At 32.3% G+C, this 11,355-nt stretch overlaps 1 protein-coding gene across 1 annotated transcript; it reads right to left on the reverse strand.

Moving 5' to 3' along the window:
- Positions 1-4,617: 4,617 nt before the first annotated feature.
- On the reverse strand, positions 4,618-6,129 carry LOC130940077 (uncharacterized). The gene is made up of 2 exons (XM_057868128.1): positions 5,205-6,129; positions 4,618-5,132 (listed from the first exon to the last, which is right to left on the reverse strand). Exons 1-2 carry the CDS (start codon positions 6,127-6,129, stop codon positions 4,618-4,620), a joined length of 1,440 nt encoding a protein of 479 aa, XP_057724111.1.
- Positions 6,130-11,355: the final 5,226 nt, after the last annotated feature.

Raw genomic sequence — 11,355 nt, forward strand, 5'->3', positions numbered from 1 at the left:
AGAGAATCATTTGGTGGCTTCTTTGACAAGGTCTTTTTAGGATTATCAGCAAGTAACCGTTCTCTTTTTGAATTTGCTACACGTGGCCGAGTTACAGTACACGCGGCCGACTTATACGGATGGATCACAAACTACTCTATTTTGAATTTGCAAGTGGCCGAGTTATAGCTAACGTGGCTGACTTATAAGGACAGATCAGACCTAATCTCTGAATTATAGCTTGTATCCGCCGAGTTATAATGACCATATCATAGCTCCCAAACTTGACCTGTTTATTTTTATGAGAAACAGGTTGAGCTTTTATGAAAATTGAGTTATAACTTGGCAGGATGTAGAAGAGATGTGATTGTGTTATAATTCGAAGATATAAGGATTAGCCCCCAAGATCAACCTAATAATCTTAAAAATAAAATTGGACAAGCTTGTCATTGGAAAATAGGTTGCTTATTTCAATATATTTTTGAACGAGCTTATAGGTGATTGTTTGTTCGAATGCTGCCGACTTATAGGTGAATATTTGTTGGATTGACGCTGACTTATAGGTGTAGGTTTGCTTTGATTGATTCAAACTTATAATTATCAGTTTGTTTGAAGTGATTCCGACTTATAGGTGCCGGTTTGTTTGGATTGATAAAAAGCCGAGTTTTGTTCTCGAATTGATTGATAGCCGAGTTTATTCTCGGATTGATTGATTGATTTTGAAGTTGAATGATTGCATCAAAGTATCACTTGTGTAAGTTGTACTTGAGCTTGAGTATCTGATCTTTATGGTCGGTTATTAGGGATAATTGAACATAATAAATAGCTTGGTATCTTGTGCATTCGAAAATTGGAGTATAGTTCGGTTTTGATTTGATCGTGGACTGAATGGCTTATAGATCAATTAGGAAGATTAATAGAAAAAAATTAAAAATAAAAAAGTAAATATATTTTATTAATAAAAGAGAGCACATAACCGTGTTTCGACATATGAACTTAGCTGTAATACACTTTTAAGAAAAAGATATTTCCTGTACTTGTTAGAGTATTGCCACAAAATGTATGCATCTCTGATGAGCTTTGGATGTCCTATCACCACGGTTTTAGCTTCCGAGGTATAGTCGTTATCATTACTAGGATTTTTCTGCTCCTCTTCATTGCCTTGGTTATTTTTGTTTCTGGTTTAATAGTTTGGCCATCCGCTAAACTTTTGTTCATAGCGACTCATTAATAGCTAATAGCTTGGCATCAGTGGGAGGAGGAGGAGGTGGATTATTTTACTCTTCGCTATTGATTATAACTTGAAAATAGGATAAATAATTGGGTAGAAAAAATAGTAGTGAGGTTAAGTAAACTCAGCCCCACAGTGGGTGCCAAATGTTCCTATCCAGTAATCTAAGTCGAGGTATAACTCTTTCTAGTGTCGAGGTATAACTCCTTCTTCCATGTGTATGGAGTTTTCTATCCTAAGAGCACAGACGCCAAGCTATACTTCAGCCGTTGAGGAACACCGGAGGAGGTTGAGACCTGCAAAGAGACTCCAATGCTCAAGTCAGAAAGAGTTTTTCTAATTTTTTTAAAAAGAAAAAATAAAAGGGAGAGTTCTCTGTGTACTTATCCTACTATATTTACTTGATTCTGTTTATATAAGATTTGTATATGACTTGATTGTGGTATGTTCTCCTCATTCTGAGATATGAGGCATGGATACGGTCCGAGAATCTCGCAGAGAATCATTTGATGGCCTTTTTGAAAATGTCTTTTTAGAATTATCAACAAGTAACTGTTCTCTTTTTGAATTTGCTGCACGTGGCCAAGTTATAGCACACGCGGCCGACTTATACAAATGGATCACGAATTACTCTGTCTTAAATTTGTAAGTGACCGAGCTATAATTTACGTAACTGACTTATAAAAACAGATTAAATCTAATCTCTGAATTATAACTTATATTCGCCGGATTATAATGACCAGACCAATCATGATGATGATTAAGTTGCTTTTTAAAAAGTATATGTGCTTAGGAATTTAAATAGGGAAAAGAAGTCATCCCCAATTATTTATTTATTTCTTGACCTCATGCCTTCAGTAAATATTATTCTTAATCTCAAACGAAGCATTTAGCAACTTTGATTATTTATAATAATGGCAAGCTCATTGGTGTGTAGGCCACTAATTATCTCATAGTTGTGTGCAAACTACACTATTTCTTTTAAATAATAACTTAATTTGTTTTTTAAAAAAAGTACTCTAAAGATGTTATTTAAAATATAAAAAGAATTTTTCGGAAAAAACAAATGTTTTAAGTTTTTAATAATAAACGACATTAAAAAAAAAAAAAACACACACACTCTAAATGGAGACTTTTTATGATTCGTATGCAACTACAAATTACCCTTATCAAGCAACATACATGTGCGAAATTTCTCTAACCAAGGTTTACATCAATCAGTACATGGAATTGTTTTTTCTTTTTCTTTTCAAAAAATTGGACCTACCGTGAAGAATCGGTTGATGTTGTTTATAGAAACTTGAAACACCAAACCAATTACCTCATAATTATAAAGTTAGTTTTATTGTTTTAATATATGAGTTTAGTTAACATATATTCTAAAATTATTATTAATAAAGAATTTTAGTTTTATTAATAAATATATTGAAATTTAAATTTTGCATATTTTTCATAATAATAATTTTTTAATTAATAATCTTAATATATATTTTAAAATACATATTAATTAAATCTTTATATTTTTACCCAACTATTCTTTTTTACAGCATCGCGGAGCCTCATTGAAAGGAGGAGGGCCATGGTCCCCAAACTTAAATTTTTTTAATAAATTATATATAAAATTTTTAATATTTTATTTTAGAGTAAAATATATTTTTTATTTTTAAAATTTGATAAAAATTTTAAAAATATTTTTAAATTTTATTTTATTTTAATTTTGTCCTAAAAATTTTTTATTTGCATTAAATATACTCTTAACGGCTAATTTTTCAAAAAATTTAAGATCAATTCAATAATAATTTCATAAGAACAACTCTAAACACATAATAATTTCATAAGAACAACTCTAAACACAAGTAAATCAAACATAATTTTCATGCATTATTGTTAGATTAGTCTTAAATTTTTTTAAAATTTAGTCATTAGGGTATATTTGATACAAATCGAAAACTTATGGAACAAAATTGAAACAAAATAAAATTTAAAGGTATTTTTAAATTTTTTATCAAATTTCAAAAACAAAAAATATACTTTATTCTTTATTTTAATATTTTTTTACTGTGAAATTAATTTTTAACCACTTTCTAAAATATAAACTCTTGCTAATTAAAGTAAAGGTGACATTAGTCGGTATAAACATAGAAATGGCTAATACTATTATTAAAACTAACGTCTTGATATAGGTATTACTTCGGCCGGCCATTCTTTTTTTTTTTTTAAATGTTTTACATTTTTTATAGTTATAAAATAATAGTGGCAGTTAATTTTGTATCATATACATGTGATAATATAATAAGCGCTTTTTATGTGATTGTTAGTAATTATATGTGCGTAAATAGTTATAAGAGAAATAACAAAGATATGATAGAAATAAAATAATAACACATAGTAAATATTACTATTTATTTAGATCAGTAATTATCCAATAATAATTTGTAATTTATATTTATATTTACAAAAAATTTAGGGTAAATCACTTAACTAAGTTAATGAGCGAATAAAATTACACTAATCAGCCAAAAATAAAATTGGTTCATGAATTAACTAAAGTGGCATTTTTATATAGTTTAAATTAGGTTAATTTGAACTTCACACTCTATGTAATTCGAATCAGTCTGATTCAAATTACACACACGCACATTGATTCGAATTACACACACATACTAATTCGAATTACTCAATTTTTGGCTTTAGTAGTAATTCGAATTAGGGTGTTTCGAATTACTCATGCTTCGGCTATAAAATGAGTTCGAACCAACCTCATTCGAACCACTTTTTCAATAGCATACCCCCACAAAATCTCAGAGAAAACAACCCAAAACGACTACAACAAAGACTTGAATAGGATATTTAGCCCATGGGGGATAATCTCGACAGACTTTATCGTTTGGATGGAGTAGCCCATATAGCCGGGGTCTTCAACGAAGAGATTAGTACAAAATCTTTTTTTTTTTAAGTTGGATTAAGTAACTTATTTGTTTGTTTATATACGTTATGTATTCGCAGTTTATTTGGATGCCGTATAGCTCTCTAGACATTCTTCAGGTTGTGCATCCGGAGGTATTGGAGCCTCGGCATACGGCAATATGGCGGTGTGTGATGGCATTGATATATTTCGCCGTCATAGAGTGGCACCAGATAGATCGGGTGCTACCGCAGTCCGGTGGAGTACAGCCCCGCCCCCAGTCCGCCCTGAACATCGACTTCTTGATGTCGAAGGACGGCAGAGGTGGTGATCATTGGTTCCCCTACAGCTTGCAGTTCTGACACCTTCATTGGGAGAGCCGGACAGATCATGTTTTCCAGTTTGATGTTATGGCAGATCCAGGTCCTTCAAGTACCAAACTAAAACAAAGGAATCTAAATACTAAAGTGCTAAAAAGATAGTAATTCATTTAACACGACATCTACTCATCTCCCCCAGTGTGCCTTGCTCCTCCGCCTTGTGGACAACTCCGGCGTGTGTGTCCTGGTTGCCTACAAAGACCGCATCTCTTCGGCCTGTTCGAATTAGCCTCGTCCATAGTAGTCCGGATCCTGGTGGACCTAGGACGTCCCTCACTTGGATGCCTTTTGGTGGGGTCTGGTATCACTGTCGGCCCATCGTATGGTGGCCAAAATCCCTCGGGAATGGGAGGTGTGAACCCCATCCGGTACACACTGAACACCGAGCTAAGATGATACACTTGGTAGACATACGGCTGCCAAGTAAGCTGTGAATAGGCACAGCATGCCAAGGCATGAGGACACGGGTAATGAAGTGCCTGAAAATATCTGCAGTCACATGTCTGAGTCCCGAGTGACACTTTGTAGCTACCAAGTGAGAACGAACCAGTAGGAGTGGTTTCTGAGACGGTGAACTTCGAGTTATCTCTGTTGTACAAAGTCACCGTGAAACACCTCGCCGTCTTCAGATTGGCCTCTATACACTTCACCAGATGTTGACTGAATTTCTGTCCAGTTCATAGCTGGGCCTCTGCCTCTCTCCCCTTACGAATGAATAGCTCTGCCAACTTTCCATAAGTAGCCTTCACCAGCGAACACACCGGAAGATTCCTGACCCCCTTTAAGATTGAATTAACACACTCGGAGATATTTGTCGTCATGTGTCCAAATCTCCTACCCTCGTTCCGATGCTGAGTCCACAATGAATACTCAATTCTGTTCGCCCACTCACACATGGCAAGGTCTTCAGACCGCAGAATATCAAACCAGTAATCAAATTCTACCTTAGTCTTCACATAAGCTGCATTCACAAGAAGCCTCCTTGTGTCCTTGCCCTTGAATGTCAGGGCGAAATTTGCTGCCACATGTCGAATACAGAATGCATGGTATGCAGCAGGAGGTAGCCATCCTTCGTCGGGAGCCTCAAGCGCAGCCTTGATCCCGTTGTGCCTATCTGATATAACCAGGAGATCCGGTTGCGGGGTCACGTGCTGTCGGAGATGGGAAAGAAAGAACGACCAAGACTCCGCATTCTCACCCTCCACGAGTGCAAATGCAACAGGCAGGATGTTGGCGTTTCCGTCCTGTGCAATCGCGACGAGCAACATACCCCCATACTTACCATACAAGTGGGTGCCGTCAATACTCACCAACAGCTTGCAATGCCGGAATGCCTCAATACATGGTGGAAACGTCCAGAAAAGCCGGTGAAAATAGGCTTGCGAGCCATCAACCTGGTCCCTAAGTCGGACAGGACTCGTTCTAAGGACTGCAACACTACCTGGCATCGTCAACTGTATTCCTAACACCCACCGCGGCAGCTCGTTATACGAGTCATCCCTATCACCATAGATGTGGGCGACGGCCTTCTGCTTTGCCAACCAAACCCTCCTATAAGTCGGCCTGAACCCAAAGTGTGCCGCCGTCGCATTCAGAAGCACCTTGATGCTGACGGATGCATAAACTCTAACCATTGGCATGATAAATGCCGAGATCACATGATAATCCAAACTTCTTTGGTTGATAGAGATAGACGTCGCAAGACACGTATGAGGTCCGTTGTACCGTATTACCTCCCAAATACCCTTGCGCTGCCGGAGACTTAGCCTAATCAACCATGTGCACCCATTCCCAAACTCAGAACACTTCCCTACATACCGGCGATAGTCAGACTCCACCACTTTGTACTCTACCCCGCGTCGGATGCTATACGTCTTCACACTTAACACAACCTCATCTTTATCCGGAAACTGCTGGCCAATCTAAAACTCTGTGAGACCACCAGACCCCTCGGCATCTCTCGCACCAAATCCAGTAGGTTCCCTAGGAACCCCCTCCTGTCTCATGGCATCCAAGTCCAAAGATGAAAAGTGCAGAGGGTACTGCTGTGTCCCACAGCTAGAACCACGTCCAGTCCAAACTGGATTACTCGCTGCGATCTCATCGCCACTGTCATCAGCAATGATATCCGGCTCCACATCATCATCGTCAACATCATCCAGCAATGCATCACCCAGACCAGCCACTGTCGCACACTGTAAAGAAGTCGGTACCCTATCCATGATACCAACCTCTCTGCCTCCACTACAGTTGAGATCAATAGCGAACGACGGGGAGGCGACAGGTTTGTCTGGAGGTTCATTCACAGGGACGGATGAAGATGCACCAACAGGTCTGAAGCTAGAACCGGCTACCGTGCCTATAGTGTGGGTATTCCAGTTCGAACCCCCCGAGCTAGATACCACATCACCAACTTCGCCAATAGCTCAGGTGTCTTAACCTCGGGAAACTACCGACGACAATGAAACAGGACCTGCAAGTCCTCATCACTCCCTATTGTGAAACAATTGTGCATTCACAATTTCTTGCAGCACTGAGATTAGAATGCGATAGAATAACTTCTGAACTTGTTTCACGTCTTGCAGACCAAGTTTCTGTAGTATAGAATTCACAAAGTCATCGTAACTCGTAGTAGGCCTGATAAAAATACTGAGAAGATCTTTATCAGTGAACTTCACACCAAACCGTGTTTTCCTCTTAATGATCCTCTGTGATGAACCAACACTACAAAACTCTCCTCACTAGCCATTTTCTTACTCTAATGAGATCAATTTACATTCACACCATATTTATACACGTCTGGCCCTGTATAATTCGAAACAGTATCATTCGAATTATAGCTTGAGTAATTCGAATCACCCCAATTAGAATTACTTTAGATTGCGTGTGTGTAATTCGAATCAGGTTGATTTGAATTAGTGGGTGTGTGCGTGTGTGTAATTCGAATCAGGCTGATTCGAATTACTTGAGTGTGAAGTTCGAATTAACCTAATTCGAACTACATAGAAATGCCACTCTGGTTGATTCATAAATCGGTTTTACTTTTGGCTGATTGAATTGGTGTAATTTTATTCACTCATTGGCTTAGTTGAGTGATTTACCCAAAAATTTACATATAAAAATACATAATTTATATTTATATTTCAGAATTTAAACATATGAATCAATATAATTTATAGGGAAAATGACACTCCCCTCCCCTGAGAGATACTAAAATGACACTCCCCTCCCCTCTATTTGTAAAATGTACAGTTTAATCCATTTAATTAAAAATGTTAACAGAATATTTCATTTAATAAAATTAATATTCTAATTTACTATACTATCCCTTTATATTTATTTACTAACTAAACTCAATTTCTGAGTTAGGATTCCAATTCCCTCACAGTCGCACTATTTCTCTTTCAATCTCTTCAATTTCCTTTGGTTGTCTCTGCCGCTACCTAGGTGCTGCCATTACTGCATAGCTTTGTGTAATCATCGCCGTTATTATCAATTCAAGTAATAAGGTTTGATAAAGTTGTTAATAAATTTCAATAGTTTTATGAAACAAATTATTTATCAATATTAATTGTTATACATATTAGCAGTGGTAAGATTTTTTATTTATTGTTAAAATAATAGTAAAATATAAAAATAATTATTAACAAAAAATTTTGGTAAAATCACAATTTAATAATTAAAAATTTATTGAAGGGTATATTAGAAAAAATAATTTAATTATTAATTTTTTAAAAATATTTTAGTAAAAATATAATTTAATCAATAAAAAAATAATTTATTAAAGGGTATTTTAGTAAGCAAAATTTAATGACAAAAAAATAAAATTTTTTACTAAAGGATATTTTTGTAAAAATAATTTTATTTTTAAAAAAAAAATGAATAAAGTTAACATTAGTTAACACAAAATTTAAAATGGATTAAAGAGGGATTTTTTTAAAGGTTATAGGGGAGGGGAATGTATATTTTATAAATAGAGGGGAGGAGAGTGTCATTTTAACATCTCTCAGGAGAGGGGAATGACATTTTCTCTAATTTATATTTATATTTATAAAAATTTGTACACAAAAATTAATACCTCAACAGCTCAACCCTTTATGATAGTAGTAGAAGTAGTAGATTTTAAGATTAACTTAGGGTGTGAAAACTAGATAATAAAGGATCATCAAGCATGTATTAGAAGGAGAGCTTAACTTTTGCTTTAATTTTTCTTTTCATGTTTTTAATATGTTAGAATCAAACTTTGTTGAAGCTGATATTTTAAATGAGTTTTAAGATTCGATTACATATCTTATTATCTAATTGCTTTTTCTTTGTCGAAAGAATTATTAATTTAAGTAAAGTGAAAATTAGCATATCTACAATGTCATCTATTCATATGAACATACATTCTAATATTGTAAGATCGATATAGAATTATTTTAACAATAGATATATCAGTGATTCTTTTCCTTTAAAATTATCAATATATAATAGATTTTATTGTTATTATTAATTAGTTTAATGACGTATATTTTAATATTGAAAGGTATACAATTTTAAGAACATTTATTAGAGAGTTATTTTTATATTGAAATTATTAATATACAATAGACAATTTTCTTTGTATTCACGTGGTTGAAGCACTTAGCGTTAAGATATTTTAGGTGTTCGGATATTTAACCATGTGGACTAATTTCATGATAGAGTTTGTTAGGCAGTTAGAAACGTTAGATACTTAGCTGGATTCAGTTAGTTAGAATTCTCCTAATACAACTAACTAGTATAAGAAGTTCTTACTCTTTATTATTGATCTCTCATGATTTCTCCCCTTAAAGTTAGAAGAGAGTTTAATTGCTTCAAAATGGCATAATAATGAGAAAATATTCATAAACAAACATACATGAAATCAATTGTAGCACTTTTATATATGTCCATCCTTAGGTAGTGTTTGGTTGATGTTTATAGATACGATGATACATGTTTGTTATTTGATTTAGTGAGACATAGATTTTTAAAAAATACAGGAGAATACGAATGGACACAGAAATATTAAATTTGTGTATTTTTAATTTGGCGAGACACTGAAACATAATTTATGAGACACTGTTTTTTTACTTTTTTATCTTTATTCAATTTTTAAAATTTATCTTCTTATTTCTCCAAACTTTTCTTTTTCCTTTTCCTCTTTTAATTTTTACAACTAAATTTATCTTTCTATTTTTTTCAAAAAAATTGTAGATTTATTTTTTATTTATTTAAATCTTTAATAAATTATGAGTTTTAGTTTTCTATTTTTTTAAAAAAATATATATTTAATATTTAAATGATAATTTAAAATGATATTGAAAGAAATAAAAAATATTAGAAGAAATAAAAAATCAATGATGATGACATGCAGTATTTTGAATAATGAGTGTACACTAATAATAATAAAATTTGTGGTTAAATAAAAAATAATTTAATCTTTTTTAAATATGTGTTTTATTTTTAATTTTTATCAAACACAATATATAAACACAAATATTTTATGTTCATATTTTTAATGTCTGTATTTTTGTATTTATATCTTAACGTATACATCAATCAAACAAAGTCTAGTTTCACCATAAAAAAAGAACCATCAGTGTCATATGCACCATGCATGTGTCCATGTTCTAGTCGCGATTGAAGTTGATTGCATGTTATGAAGGATGAAGATGGAATCATCATGATGATGGTTCAGTAATAATGGATCAATAATGAGGAATTATTATATTCTAACAAACTCAGAAAAAGATAGAAAGGGGGAAAACATCAAGTGGTGCTTGTGCTGTGTAAATCATTAATCGAACTTCACTAAGCATACGGATTCTAATATGATTTTAAAGTAAACACGAGTCAAAATCATGATCATAAATGAATATCCACGTCACCTAGTAAAGTTTTGCCAAAAAATGCATTATAATTATAATTTATATTAAGAGTAAAGTATTATTTTTGTCCCTAATATTTGAAGTAAGTTTTAAAGTTGTATATGCTCTAATATTTCAATCGTCCTATTTAAATTCTGACATTTCAAAATTGACTCAATGTTATCCTACCATTAGAGATCCATTAACAGAATTGATAGCAGAACAAAATTGAGATAATTTTAAAACGTTAAGAACTTAAATAGGATGAAAACGTTAAAGACAAAAATGATACATAGAAATAAATTTTAATTTTATCTTTCAATAATATCAATTTTTTACTATACATAGTATTCAATTATTTTTTAATCACATCTAAGTAAATTACCATTAATCACATTACTTTCATTCTAAATAAATTAATTTTTTTTATAATTTTACTCTTAAAAATTTTTAGTTATCATAAAATGTTTGTAAAATCACTAGTACATAAATTTGCGAAAAAGAAAAAAATGATATATATATATATATATATATATATATATATATATATATATATATATATATATAAAATAAAATATCAATGGTATTTTTTGCCTCTAATACATCAAAATTTTTTAATATTTAATTTAACTAAATTTTATTTTTAATTTTATTTTTTAATAATATTAAATTTTTACGGTAGATAATTATTTAATTATTTTTAAAATTTTATTTTTAATCACATTATTTTTTTAAGTGAATTTATTTTTTATTAAGAGTAAAATTAAATAATTTTAATAATTTTAATTTTTAATAAATTTGGAAAAATAATTATGGTAATAATAATAACTAATTAAATTAGGTTGTCTAATTATTATGATTCGGTTGCTATATTATATTGTAATGTTATAACTTACATACCTTTTACAGTTGGTAAAAAATATTGAAATGATAGATTTAATTCAACCAATAAAATATTAATCAAATTGTCAATTTTAAATTTAATAA

This window comes from Arachis stenosperma, chromosome 7, assembly GCF_014773155.1.
Source record: "Arachis stenosperma cultivar V10309 chromosome 7, arast.V10309.gnm1.PFL2, whole genome shotgun sequence".
NCBI lineage: Eukaryota > Viridiplantae > Streptophyta > Magnoliopsida > Fabales > Fabaceae > Arachis > Arachis stenosperma.

Bases quoted from the DNA above. Each gene is read 5' to 3' on its own strand.
- LOC130940077 (XM_057868128.1), bottom strand. From the start codon at position 6,129: ATGGTTAGAGTTTATGCATCCGTCAGCATCAAGGTGCTTCTGAATGCG. The intron at 5,133-5,204 runs GTAAGGGGAGAG...TGAAGTGTATAG, and splicing joins GTTGGCAGAGCTATTCATTC to AGGCCAATCTGAAGACGGCG.